Consider the following 12,150-nt stretch of genomic DNA (forward strand, 5'->3'; position numbering starts at 1 on the left):
ACACCTGCCGGAGGCAGAGGAGTCGCTCCACCCAGAGCTGGGCGAGGGGCTGTGCCTGCTGGGGGCGGAGGCGCAGTGCGGGGAGCCGCTCCAAACGGGAGTGGCGGAGGCGGTGGCGGAGCAGCTGTGCGGGGAGACGGAGGTCCCTGCTCCAGGGCAGCCTGTGCAGCCGGAGTTGGAGGCAGAGGAGCGGGACAGCCCCGCTAGGCCGGGGATCGCTGGCTAGTCCAGCCTCGCTGCCACCAGTCGATTCTGCGCGCCTGACGTCTGCCCAGCCGCCTGTGTGCAGGAGCGCACGGCCATGCCTGTGGGGCCGTGTCCGCTTGCTACGCGGCCGACCTCCGGACCAGCTTCGCCGTGGCCGTTGGATGCGCGGGCGGCCACCAGAACGGACGCTTCCCCGTCGCTTGGTCAGGGGCTGGGGCGCCGATGTGTAGGGGCCGAGTCTCGCCCCAGTTCGCGGGGGGGGGGGGGGGAGTAGGTTCGGCCAGATTGCTCCCCGGCCTCAATCGGGCGATGGGGGTATGTGGTGGGGCGTGGTCTGCGGGGCCGTGCGGACGCACCTGCACGGCATCCGCAATCACGCCCGCCGTGTTAAAACACGGGGACTCAGGGGTTGGTGGTGGTGTGGTGTGATGTGAATCAAATAAAGTTTGGCTCTGAACGTCGCTCCGTGGTCCCGCCGTGCCTTATTCATGCCACAGATATGTACAGAATTGGTCATGGACTTAAAGACTCAATATAAACATTGAACGATGTCCAGTGTTTAGTAGAGGGAGTCTGACTGTATGTTGTTACTGGGAGGTGGAGTGGGGGAGTATGTGTAGCAATCACATACAAGAATATTATCTGTCTCAGGTCCTCGTTCCTCCAGAGTAGGAGTGTACCTGGATCACAGAGCAGGTATTTTGTCCTTCTACAGCATCTCTGAAACCATGACTCTCCTCCACAGAGTCCAGACCACATTCACTCAGCTGCTTTATGCTGGACTTTCTCGTTACAACGCTGGAGACATTGCTGAGTTCATTAAAATGAAATCGACCCTTTTCTGTTTATTAAATGTACTATTGTCTGTGTTTCAAAGAAACAGAAAACACTCTAATTCACGAAGCTTTCATAATGTTTTGAGCTTTGATCTAAATTTTAATGTTAAATGATAAATTCTTTATCCAGGTTTCTCCAAAGTACCAGACTTTATGTCAGGACTTGATTTTTGTTAGACTGACCTGATGAGGGCAGTATTACGCCTTTGATACTTCCAGCTTAAGATCGAAGAAGAATAGCGGAAATGACGTCACTGAGCGCTTGCATCGCGAGTTATATTTGAAGACTTTGATTTGGCGGTATCAGTTGTTGTCGCAATAATGTCTTCAGTCCAGTATCTGCGAGAGGTTATCAAGGAGACATTAACTGCTGCCGCAGAACAAATCTTCTCAGAGTTTGAAAAAACGATCGTCCGGTATGAGGAGGAGATCCGTCAGCTAAGACCGCTGGATATCAGACCCGGGATAAAGTCGCACAATACAGGTGTGTAAATTTGTGGAGGAATGGGGGTTGCGGGATCCTTGCGGGAACTCAACTCTGCTTAGATTTTACCATGTGCGCTTCACACTACCGTAACTTATCGACTATGTAAGCTAGAAAAAGAAATTACAGGGTTACTGAAAGAAGAGAGGCTGAGTTTTACGGGGATGTTTGGTGTCCCTACACACTGCTCCCCGGGCGCCCAATGGCTGCCCACTGCTTCACTGAGTGAATGGGTTAAATGCAGAGAGCAATTTCCCCACGGGGCTCAATAAAGTACAATAAAGTAAAGACACGAAGAAGAGCTTTACGAAACTTTACGGTGCATCATTAGAAAACACGAGCAGTGACGGTCCAATCACATGTATGGAAAAGTGGCAACGCTCCAAAAAGGCCTCGAAATTTAAAAAACTGAGTGGCCATTGCTCAAAAACTTTATTGTACATATTTAGTATAGTTGATGTTGTGTTACGTTTGTTCCTGTTGAATTAATATTAGGTTTGTAGCTTGAACCTATTCGCTTGAACGTTTAAGACAATATAATTACACAGCAAAGCAAGACACGAAGTAGCCAAAGTTCTTCATGTTTCTCGTGCGCGGGAGAGAACCGGACAAACCAGTTGCTCTCGTCCGCTCCCCCGTAACACTGCTCTTTTGAGGTTACATGAATATACATAGGTTCATTAACATACGACGTCTACATACAAACAAAGAGTACCGTGTGTGTGTGTGTGTGTGTGTGTGTGTGACCCCATAAATGACTTCCCTAAACAAAAGGCACTTAGCCTAAAACAGATATAGCCACGTTTATCCTACCATAAAACAATAAGAGAAGGTACGACCTCTCCCATGCTCCCAGAGTGCTCTGGAATGCAGACTATTAAGGATCAAACCTCTACCAATCTAAAACTAATTATAAAACTCTAAGCATATATGAGTAGATATTTCTAAGCATAAATGACAATCAACAATACAAAACCTAACAATATCAGTTTCCACTTAACTATAAATCTGTTGTTTCATTGCCATAACAATACAATAATGTAAAATGAGTGCCAGGGGGCAAAAGTATTCACTTTTAGTTTGATTTCTGGCCAGTTTACAGCCAAAATGACCAAAAATTACCAGGCGGCCTAAATGATGCTCGGTCAATAGCTTTCATGATCATATTCAGATCATGCTGCTGTTCATTTGTTTATTTTGTTTCTTTGCACATTTTGTGACGATCACTGGCGGTCACTTTTAAAAAATTAGACCCCAGACGGCTTTAAGGTTATCAGTGTCGCCCAGTGAAAAAATGGCCAGGAGTGAATGTTTCTGTGGCAACATCTGCAAGAACGCAAGAGGCCGTGAAACCATAAGCTTAGTTCTCAACTCCCTTTTAATTGTTCTTGATCTTTCTTGTGATCACATTAGTTACTGATTTCTTCTGTCCCTTTGCTGAACACGAAGGTGATCAGCAGGTCTTTGACCAGGAGAGGAGCTCCAGTCTCCACCAGCAGGACCCAGAGCCTCCACAGACTAAAGAGGTACAGGAGGAGGAAATGTGCAGCAGTGAGGAAGGAGAGCCGCTTGAACAGAAGCAGGAGGCTGAAGAAATTGATGTGTGGACCGGAGAACAGCTGGATTTGTTGTGTAAACCTGGAGTAGAGCTGACCACAACAGGTATGTAAAACTGTAATATACAGATTTCATAATACAGAAATGAATAAGACTCATATTAAAACATCAGGCGATGATATCAGAGTTGACTCCTCAGGAAGAGAGCTCACAATGACACATGCATTACCACCTGGCATACTACCTCACCTAAGACGTGTTTTCTGTTAGCACAGTAAAATAAAAACTGGGTTTAAAATCTTCTGTTGTTTAATAAAAAACAAAAATTTCCTCCATATAGATTTAAGTCAAGTTGACCCAGAACTGTATGCAGAATGTAGAAAAATACCCACAAGGACCAAGTTGGAGTAGCGAGCTGTACGCCTCATAAATTATGACTTTCTGTATGTAAACAGAATTCTTTGCTGTTCACTGCATGAGAGAGAATATTTAAATATCGCTCACATATCTGAGAGACCTGCTCACAGTGTTAATTTTTTCTTGTGTGTTGTGTCCGTCAAGACCTCCCACAGCAACATGATTGTAAGGAAAACTGTAGCCAGGAGAGGAACTCCAGTCTCAACCAGGAGGACCCAGATCTTCCAGAAACTAAAGAGGAACAGGAGGAAATCTCCCTCAATCAGGAAGAAGAGCAGCTTTCACTGAAGCCAAAAACCAAAGACGTCATCGTCTGGACTGGGCAGGAGCTGGACATCATGTGGAACCCTGAAGTAAAGTTGGAAAGAATAGGTATGCAAAACTTTAATAGACAGACTCAGTTTTGTGTTAAGAAATCTAACTCCTGTTGGATCCTTATCAGACCTCAGAGGTATGTTATAGAGACACATGGAGAATCTAAGGTCCAACTGCAATAAGGAAACATGATGTAAGAGCCAAAATGTGTAGCCCTCACAGTGTCGCCCTTGTCAGGACTGTCCTATGTTGGAAATAATTAAGTTGAGTACAAGAGAGAGGAAGACTCCCTACAATGAGTTGACACATCAACTTTTTAATTATTCCTGCATATACTTTTTTGCCATTCATATTGTCACTTTCTTTGTCCCTCACGAATTGCAGTCGTCACTCCTTTGCCTGTCCTGCGCCCCTGCACCTGCAGGCGCACTTACAGTGAATATCAAATTTAATAACAGGAAATTAACTAGGCATGTAATACTTTTCTTTCTTTTTTTTGGCCACATTTTTCAAGTGACCTATATTTGACAACAGCATGTTTAAAAAAGAAAAAAGAAAGAAAGAAACTTTAAATTATGTTTTTGGTGTGCCACCAATTAAAACTTTTAACTCGCTCAACCCATCTGGAGTACAAAATGAACAAACTTTGGACAAACTGCCCGAAATGCGTTGACAGAGACATTTCAGGGACTTTGACAGAACTAGAAAAATATAAAGGCTTTAAACAAGATGAGAACTAAGGATGTAACCAAAGCCGTGTGCCGCTTGTGGAGACGTGTCGTGCGAGCAAAGTACTTAAACACGACTAACTTGCATGAGAACGTACGTGTCCACCATCCTGCTCAGTATGCTCGGCTATCACCAGCTTCTACAGCTCTATCAACAAGCACTTGGGCGCACTCTGAGGAGGGTGCATTTATTTGAAGATGAAAGGGGGTGCTGTTAAAACAGCACTATTTATTTATTTATTATTTTTTGACTCCTTCTATTAGCTCCATCATTAATAGCAAACGTACTCATGGGCAAATAAATAAATAAATTGCCCGTGTAAAAACAATCTCCTATGGGCTCAGCCTATCGTCGATAGTCTATATATGCGTTCAGTCACACAACCCTAATAGTTAGGAAGGATTTTATGTGGCGGTAAGTTCTGCATTTGCTTGTGTGCAGTCGTATGGCATTATTACAGAAAAGTGTCCCAAATTTCCCACGTGTGGGACTAATAAAGGTTATCTTATCTTATCTTATCCTTTTTAATCAACTCCCACTATGATTTGTGGATAAATAATTCTTTAGCTTGTGTAACACGACCTTTTTCACTCATTCCCAATATGTTTTATTCATATAGGGAAATAATCCCAACAACGGTGTCCTGAAGGCTTTATACTGTAAGGTAAAGACTCTACAATATTAGAAAGAAACCACAACAATCGCACAACACCCTGTGTTACGTTTCCCTAAAAGGTCCGGGGGATGAGGGAAAGTAACAAAAAGTGTCCGGGTTGAAAAAAGGAGGTGGGGAGGCAAACTGGTTAAATTGAAGAGTTTTATTAATGTTTCTCTTAATAAATGGTAAATGGCCTGCATTTATATAGCGCTTTACATATCCAGTCATCCACCCATTCACACACACTGGTGATGGCAAGCTACATTGTAGCCACAGCCACCCTGGGGCGCACTGACAGAGGCGAGGCTGCCGGACACTGGCGCCACCGGGCCCTCTGACCACCACCAGTAGGCAACGGGTGAAGTGTCTTGCCCAAGGACACAACGACCGAGACTGTCCAAGCCAGGGCTCGAACCGGCAACCTTCCGATTGCAAGGCAAACTCCCAGCTCTTGAGCCACGATCGCCCCTAATAATTAAACTAAAAGAGCTGGAAAAGCCACTATCACATTTAGAAGACAACAAAACCCTGGAATTATTAGTCAGAGTAATATTTATGAGAATCTCACAGTTTTTGTTATAGCTGAATTTTTGTGTTGTTTTGAAACTGCCCCTAATGTTTGATTATCTTTTTATTTTCATAAATTAGATTTCCTCCATTAAATGATACAAAAACTGAGCAGAAAGCAAGAAGTGAAGTGTTTGAGTTTAAAGTTTCCACCTCATCGATTTTCATTTTATTTTTTTCAGTCAGTTTAAAGAATTCCAGGTTTCCCTTGCAGCATGGAATGGAAAAAAAAATACTTTACGACATTACGGTTTGGGATAAATATTGTTAAATATTTATGTTCGTTTTTTTTTTTTTTAAATGTACGATTCCAAACTTAAATTGATCACAGAAGAAGAGTGTTTATCATAGTTTGTAAATGAGCAGCCAAAATGGTCTCACTGAGTCAGCAAAACAGCTTCTCCCCCAACATGCCTTTTATTGGCTTATCTGAGCGACATGCTTACCATGTGGAGACCTGCTAATGGCTAAGGTTACCTTGTAATTTCTAAAATATATGTTTTGTTTTTTTGTCCCTTCAGATTTTCCACAACATGACTGTAAAGAACAGGAGGATCTTTTGCAGATTAAAGGGGAACAGGAGGAACTCAGTACCACTGAAGAGGGAAAACCGTTTGTACGAAAGCAAGAGACTCAAACTTTTCCTGCTCGTAAAGAAAGTGACCAGGGTGAACCAGACCTAAGTAGTGACCAGCTCCTTTCTCACAACTCTCCTGACACAGATCAGGATGAAAGCAAGGATGATAACTTACACAGAAATAGGTTGGAGGAAATCATATCAGAGCTGCCAGTTCAAAATTCCAAGACAGTACATTTATGTGGCACCTGTGGGAAAATATTTAAAAGGATGGAAAACTTGAATCGACATGTGAAAATTCACACAGGTGAGAAGCCACATTGTTGTAGCACCTGTGGGAAAAGATTTACTCTAAAGGCATATTTAACTGAACACATGAAAATTCACACAGGTGAGAAGCCGCATTGTTGTACCACTTGTGGGAAAAGCTTTAGTCAGAAGGGGCAGTTGAATAGTCACATGCGAATTCACACAAGTGAGAAGCCATATTTTTGTAGCATATGTGGGGAAAGATTTAATGTAGTAACAAATCTGAAAATACACATGAAAATTCACACAAGTGAGAAGCCGCATTCTTGTAGCACCTGTGGGAAAAGATTTAGTCGGAAGTCACACCTGACTAGACACATACAAATTCATACAGGTGAGAAGCCGCATTCTTGTAGCACCTGTGGGAAAAGATATAATCGGAAGGAACATTTGAAAATGCACATGGAATATCATACAGGTGAGAAGCCGCATTCGTGTAGCACCTGTGGGAAAAGATTTAATCGGAAGGACCATTTGAAAACGCACATGGAATGTCATACAGGTGAGAAACCACATTGTTGTAACACCTGTGGGAAAAAATTTAGTTCTTCAGTACAGTTGAAAATGCATATAGGAAACCATACTGCGTGCCAAGTTTAATTTTTAGAAAATGTTGATGGTAAAACAAAGTGTTTGGATCTTTGGAAACTCGGCGTCTGACAACTTTATTTTCAAAAGGTTTTCAGAAGCTCAATTTCTATGTTTACCTGTGGACAAAAAAAACTAACTTTTTTCTGCCTTTTTTTTTATTTGTGGGCTTTGACTTGGCTAAAGGTTCTCTTTGAACAGTGCTTGAGATACTTTTTGTCTTGATGCAAAAAGAATTTCTCAAAAATACACTAGAGAATATCTGTTTAAAAAATGGCTGTGTACATATCGAGGAATGGAGGGATAGAAGTGACAAAAATGAATTGATTAAATACACCATTAAATAATTCAATTCAATGTGTCAATAAATAGAGGTTTGGGGTAAACGCTGTTCGAGTTAAAACCATTGCTTTGGCCGGGTTGCCATTCTTTTTTCTGGGCGTTTCTCCACACCAACAACTGGCATGTGGAAACTAACTGAACTGTACTTTGAAATACCCTGTTTGTGTGTCACCAAATACACTATCAATATATTTTTTTAGCCAAGAATGTAGTGGTTTAATCTTCAGATATACAGTGGGGCAAAAAAGTATTTAGTCAGCCACCGATTGTGCAAGTTCCCCCACCTAAAATGATGACAGAGGTCAGTAATTTGCACCAGAGGTACACGTCAACTGTGAGAGACAGAATGTGAAAAAAAAATCCATGAATCCACATGGTAGGATTTGTAAAGAATTTATTCGTAAATCAGGGTGGAAAATGAGTATTTAGTCAATAACAAAAATACAACTCAATACTTTGTAACATAACCTTTGTTGGCAATAACAGAGGTCAAACGTTTACTATAGGTCTTTACCAGGTTTGCACACACAGTAGCTGGTATTTTGGCCCATTCCTCCATGCAGATCTTCTCGAGAGCAGTGATGTTTTGGGGCTGTCGCCGAGCAACATGGACTTTCAACTCCCGCCACAGATTTTCTATGGGGTTGAGGTCTGGAGACTGGCTAGGCCACTCCAGGACTTTCAAATGCTTCTTACGGAGCCACTCCTTTGTTGCCCGGGCGGTGTGTTTTGGATCATTGTCATGTTGGAAGACCCAGCCTCGTTTCATCTTCAAAGTTCTCACTGATGGAAGGAGGTTTTGGCTCAAAATCTCACGATACATGGCCCCATTCATTCTGTCCTTAACACGGATCAGTCGTCCTGTCCCCTTGGCAGAAAAACAGCCCCATAGCATGATGTTTCCACCCCCATGCTTCACAGTAGGTATGGTGTTCTTGGGATGCAACTCAGTATTCTTCTTCCTCCAAACACGACGAGTTGAGTTTATACCAAAAAGTTCTACTTTGGTTTCATCTGACCACATGACATTCTCCCAATCCTCTGCTGTATCATCCATGTGCTCTCTGGCAAACTTCAGACGGGCCTGGACATGCACTGGCTTCAGCAGCGGAACACGTCTGGCACTGCGGGATTTGATTCCCTGCCGTTGTAGTGTGTTACTGATGGTGACCTTTGTTACTTTGGTCCCAGCTCTCTGCAGGTCATTCACCAGGTCCCCCCGTGTGGTTCTGGGATCTTTGCTCACCGTTCTCATGATCATTTTGACCCCACGGGATGAGATCTTGCGTGGAGCCCCAGATCGAGGGAGATTATCAGTGGTCTTGTATGTCTTCCATTTTCTGATGATTGCTCCCACAGTTGATTTTTTCACACCAAGCTGCTTGCCTATTGTAGATTCACTCTTCCCAGTCTGGTGCAGGTCTACAATACTTTTCCTGGTGTCCTTCGAAAGCTCTTTGGTCTTGGCCATGGCGGAGTTTGGAGTCTGACTGACTGTTTGAGGCTGTGGACAGGTGTCTTTTATACAGATGATGGATTCAAACAGGTGCCATTCATACAGGTAACGAGTGGGGGACAGAAAAGCTTCTTACAGAAGACGTTACAGGTCTGTGAGAGCCAGAGATTTTCCTTGTTTGAGGTGACCAAATACTTATTTTCCACCCTGATTTACGAATAAATTCTTTACAAATCCTACCATGTGAATTCATGGATTTTTTTTCACATTCTGTCTCTCACAGTTGGAGTGTACCTCTGGTGCAAATTACTGACCTCTGTCATCATTTTAAGTGGGGAAACTTGCACAATCGGTGGCTGACTAAATACTTTTTTGCCCCACTGTATGGCTGGTTTGTCAAGATAGAGCCTGCAGAAGTTCTTCGATGATTTCGGAGATTGCCCAGCCCAGCCCAGTCTCATGGCAAAGCCTGTGGGTGTGATAGGAATGATGTGGAATCTGGTAATTAAAGGAAGGGGAAGGGGAATTTACAGGGAATGACACTGTTAAGCAATTGATCCATTTACTCGAATTGTTTGTGACCCATATATTTATGTCAGTATCTATGTTTATATCGTACTTTTATGTGAACACCTGTTGATACCCAGCTGCTGTTTTGAGCTTTAATAATTTGGATCTAAAAAAAAAAAAAGTAACTTTGACAGTGCTGTTTTCCATTTTGACAGGTTTGTGACATGTGTGGTGGAAACTAGACAAAGATGCATCTGGTAATTATTTTTATCTATATGAGTCATTTGGAAGGTCCAAGCTGTCCAAAGTTGTAGAATAGCCATCCATCTTCATCCGCTTTATTCGAGGCCGGGTCGCGGGGGCAGCAGCCTAAGCAAAGAGGCCCAGACCTCCCTCTCCCCAGCCACCTCCTCCAGCTTATCCGGGGGAATACCAAGGCGTTCCCAGGCCAGCCGAGAGATATAATCTCTCCAGCGTGTCCTGGGTCTGCCCCGGGGCCTCCTCCCGGTGGGACATGCCTGGAACACCTCACCCAGGGGGCATCCTTGTCAGATGCCCGAACCACCTCAGCTGGCTCCTTTCGATGTGCAGCAGCAGCTGCTCTACTCTGAGCCCCTCCCGGATGGCCGAACTTCTCACCCTATCTCTAAGGGAGAGCCCAGCCACCCTTCGGAGGAAGCTCATTTCTGCCGCTTGTATCCGCGATCTTGTTCTTTCGGTCACTAGCCACAGCTCGTGGCCATAGGTGAGGGTAGGGACGTAGATCGACCGGTAAATTGAGAGCTTCGCTTTTACACTCAGCTCCCTCTTCACCACGACGGACCGGTGCAGCGTCCGCATTACTGCAGCTGCAGCCCCAATCCGTCTGTCGATCTCCGGCTCCCTTCTCCCATCACTCGCGAACAAGACCCCGAGATACTTGAACTCCTCCACTTGGGGCAGGAACTCATCCCCGACCCGGAGTGGGCACTCCACCCTTTTCCGGCTGAGAACCATGGCCTCAGATTTGGAGGTGCTGATCCTCATTCCCGCTGCTTCACACTCGGCTGCGAACCGTTCCAGTGCGAGCTGGAGGCCCTCACCCGATGAAGCCAACAGAACCACATCATCTGCAAAAATCAGAGATGAGATTCTGAGGCCACCAAAGCGAAAGCCCTCCGCCACTTGGCTGCGCCTAGAAATCCTGTCCATAAAAGTTATGAACAGAACCGGAGACAAAGGGCAACCCTGGCGGAGCCCATCACCCACCGGGAACGAGTCCGACTTATTGCCGGCAATGCAAACCAAGCTCTTGCAACGGTTGTATAGGGATCGAATGGCCCGTAGCAATGGGCCAGACACCCCATACTCCCGCAACACCTCCCACAGGACACCCCGAGGGACACGGTCGAATGCCTTCTCCAAGTCCACAAAACACATGTAGACTGGTTGGGCAAACTCCCATGCACCCTCAAGTATCCTCGAGAGGATAGAGAGCTGGTCCAGTGTTCCGCGACCAGGACGAAAACCGCATTGTTCCTCCTGTATCCGAGGATAGCCTAATTACGAAAACTTGTACCTTACATTTGGTAGTGCAAATTGTTTTAAAGGAATAAAAATCTGAAGTAGTATTAATTGCTTCTCACTGTAAAGCTGACATAACAGCCATTATTCCTGACCCTATGAACTCACCTCAGTCAAGACCTGTCAAAATAAACTATAAAGATAATGGCTGAAGAGGTCATTGGAAGAAATCCCAGAAAGTTATGCAAGACAAGTGTTGATTATCATAGAGGAAGCAAAGTTTTTAAGAAAAATTTGATTTGGACATAATTAAGGAAATAAATCTTTGAAAAATTATATAATAAAGGAGGAGGAGCTGGTGATTCTTCAGAAGTGCCCCGGGAGTCTTCGTCTTTATTTATCTTTGTTGGCTTTTGGCCTGCATATGTTCAATATAACTGTCGGCAACAAACCTTACTCATCTACTGAATATTTTGTGTTTGGGTTTAAATTGTGTTCCAAAAGCCTGAATCAACATCTTTCCGCCCTAATGAAATTCTGCACAGCCTTTAAAGTTTGCGACCCCACAATCCTGCTGCTCTTTGAAAAACGAAGAGTACTTTCAAACGAGCTGTTGTGTGATCTGCCTTTTGGTGAAGCAACTGGCCAGAAAGATTCAACACATTCAAGGGGCTTAATCATACTGACTCCCTTGATTCTCGTCCTCACTTTCCAGGTCCTCCACTGCTTAGTCACCTGTAACCGCTCAGTTATCCACAGTGTCCAGCAGCTGTCTGCAGCTGCAACCGTTGAGCCAATATTCTGTGACACAGTTTCTTCAGCACCCTTCTTCAGAGCCCTTCTACAGGGAGTTGATTCGCTGCGGGGGATTCCTGAAGTAATGCTTGTTGATTTTCAGCTGCTCACCACAGTCATTGCCCAATAAGACAGAAAAATTATCCTATCTTGTAGGGCAACTGAGGTGAAGGGTATTAGCATAGGCCGAAGCGTATTTTTCTTTTCACCCACCGGCCTATTTTTTTTTTTTTTTTTGTGAACTGAAAAAGGCTTTTGCTCAGCCCGTGTCTGAGGGAAGTTCTGCCCTTGCAGAAGTGT

The 12,150-nt window shown here is 44.2% G+C and overlaps 1 protein-coding gene across 1 annotated transcript; it reads left to right on the plus strand.

Moving 5' to 3' along the window:
* Positions 1-1,271: 1,271 nt before the first annotated feature.
* LOC113010262 (zinc finger protein 260-like) lies at positions 1,272-7,785 on the plus strand. Its single transcript, XM_026149257.1, has 4 exons — positions 1,272-1,527; positions 2,977-3,189; positions 3,646-3,873; positions 6,292-7,785. Exons 1-4 carry the CDS (start codon positions 1,365-1,367, stop codon positions 7,254-7,256), a joined length of 1,569 nt encoding a protein of 522 aa, XP_026005042.1. The 5' UTR covers positions 1,272-1,364; the 3' UTR covers positions 7,257-7,785.
* The last annotated feature ends 4,365 nt before the right edge of the window (positions 7,786-12,150 follow it).

This window comes from Astatotilapia calliptera, chromosome 18 (assembly GCF_900246225.1).
Source record: "Astatotilapia calliptera chromosome 18, fAstCal1.2, whole genome shotgun sequence".
NCBI lineage: Eukaryota > Metazoa > Chordata > Actinopteri > Cichliformes > Cichlidae > Astatotilapia > Astatotilapia calliptera.

Coding starts and splice junctions, on each gene's coding strand:
- LOC113010262 (XM_026149257.1), top strand. CDS start 1,365: ATGTCTTCAGTCCAGTATCTGCGAGAGGTTATCAAGGAGACATTAACT. Junction 1,528..2,976: donor GATAAAGTCGCACAATACAG/GTGTGTAAATTT, acceptor CTGAACACGAAG/GTGATCAGCAGGTCTTTGAC. Junction 3,190..3,645: donor AGTAGAGCTGACCACAACAG/GTATGTAAAACT, acceptor GTGTCCGTCAAG/ACCTCCCACAGCAACATGAT.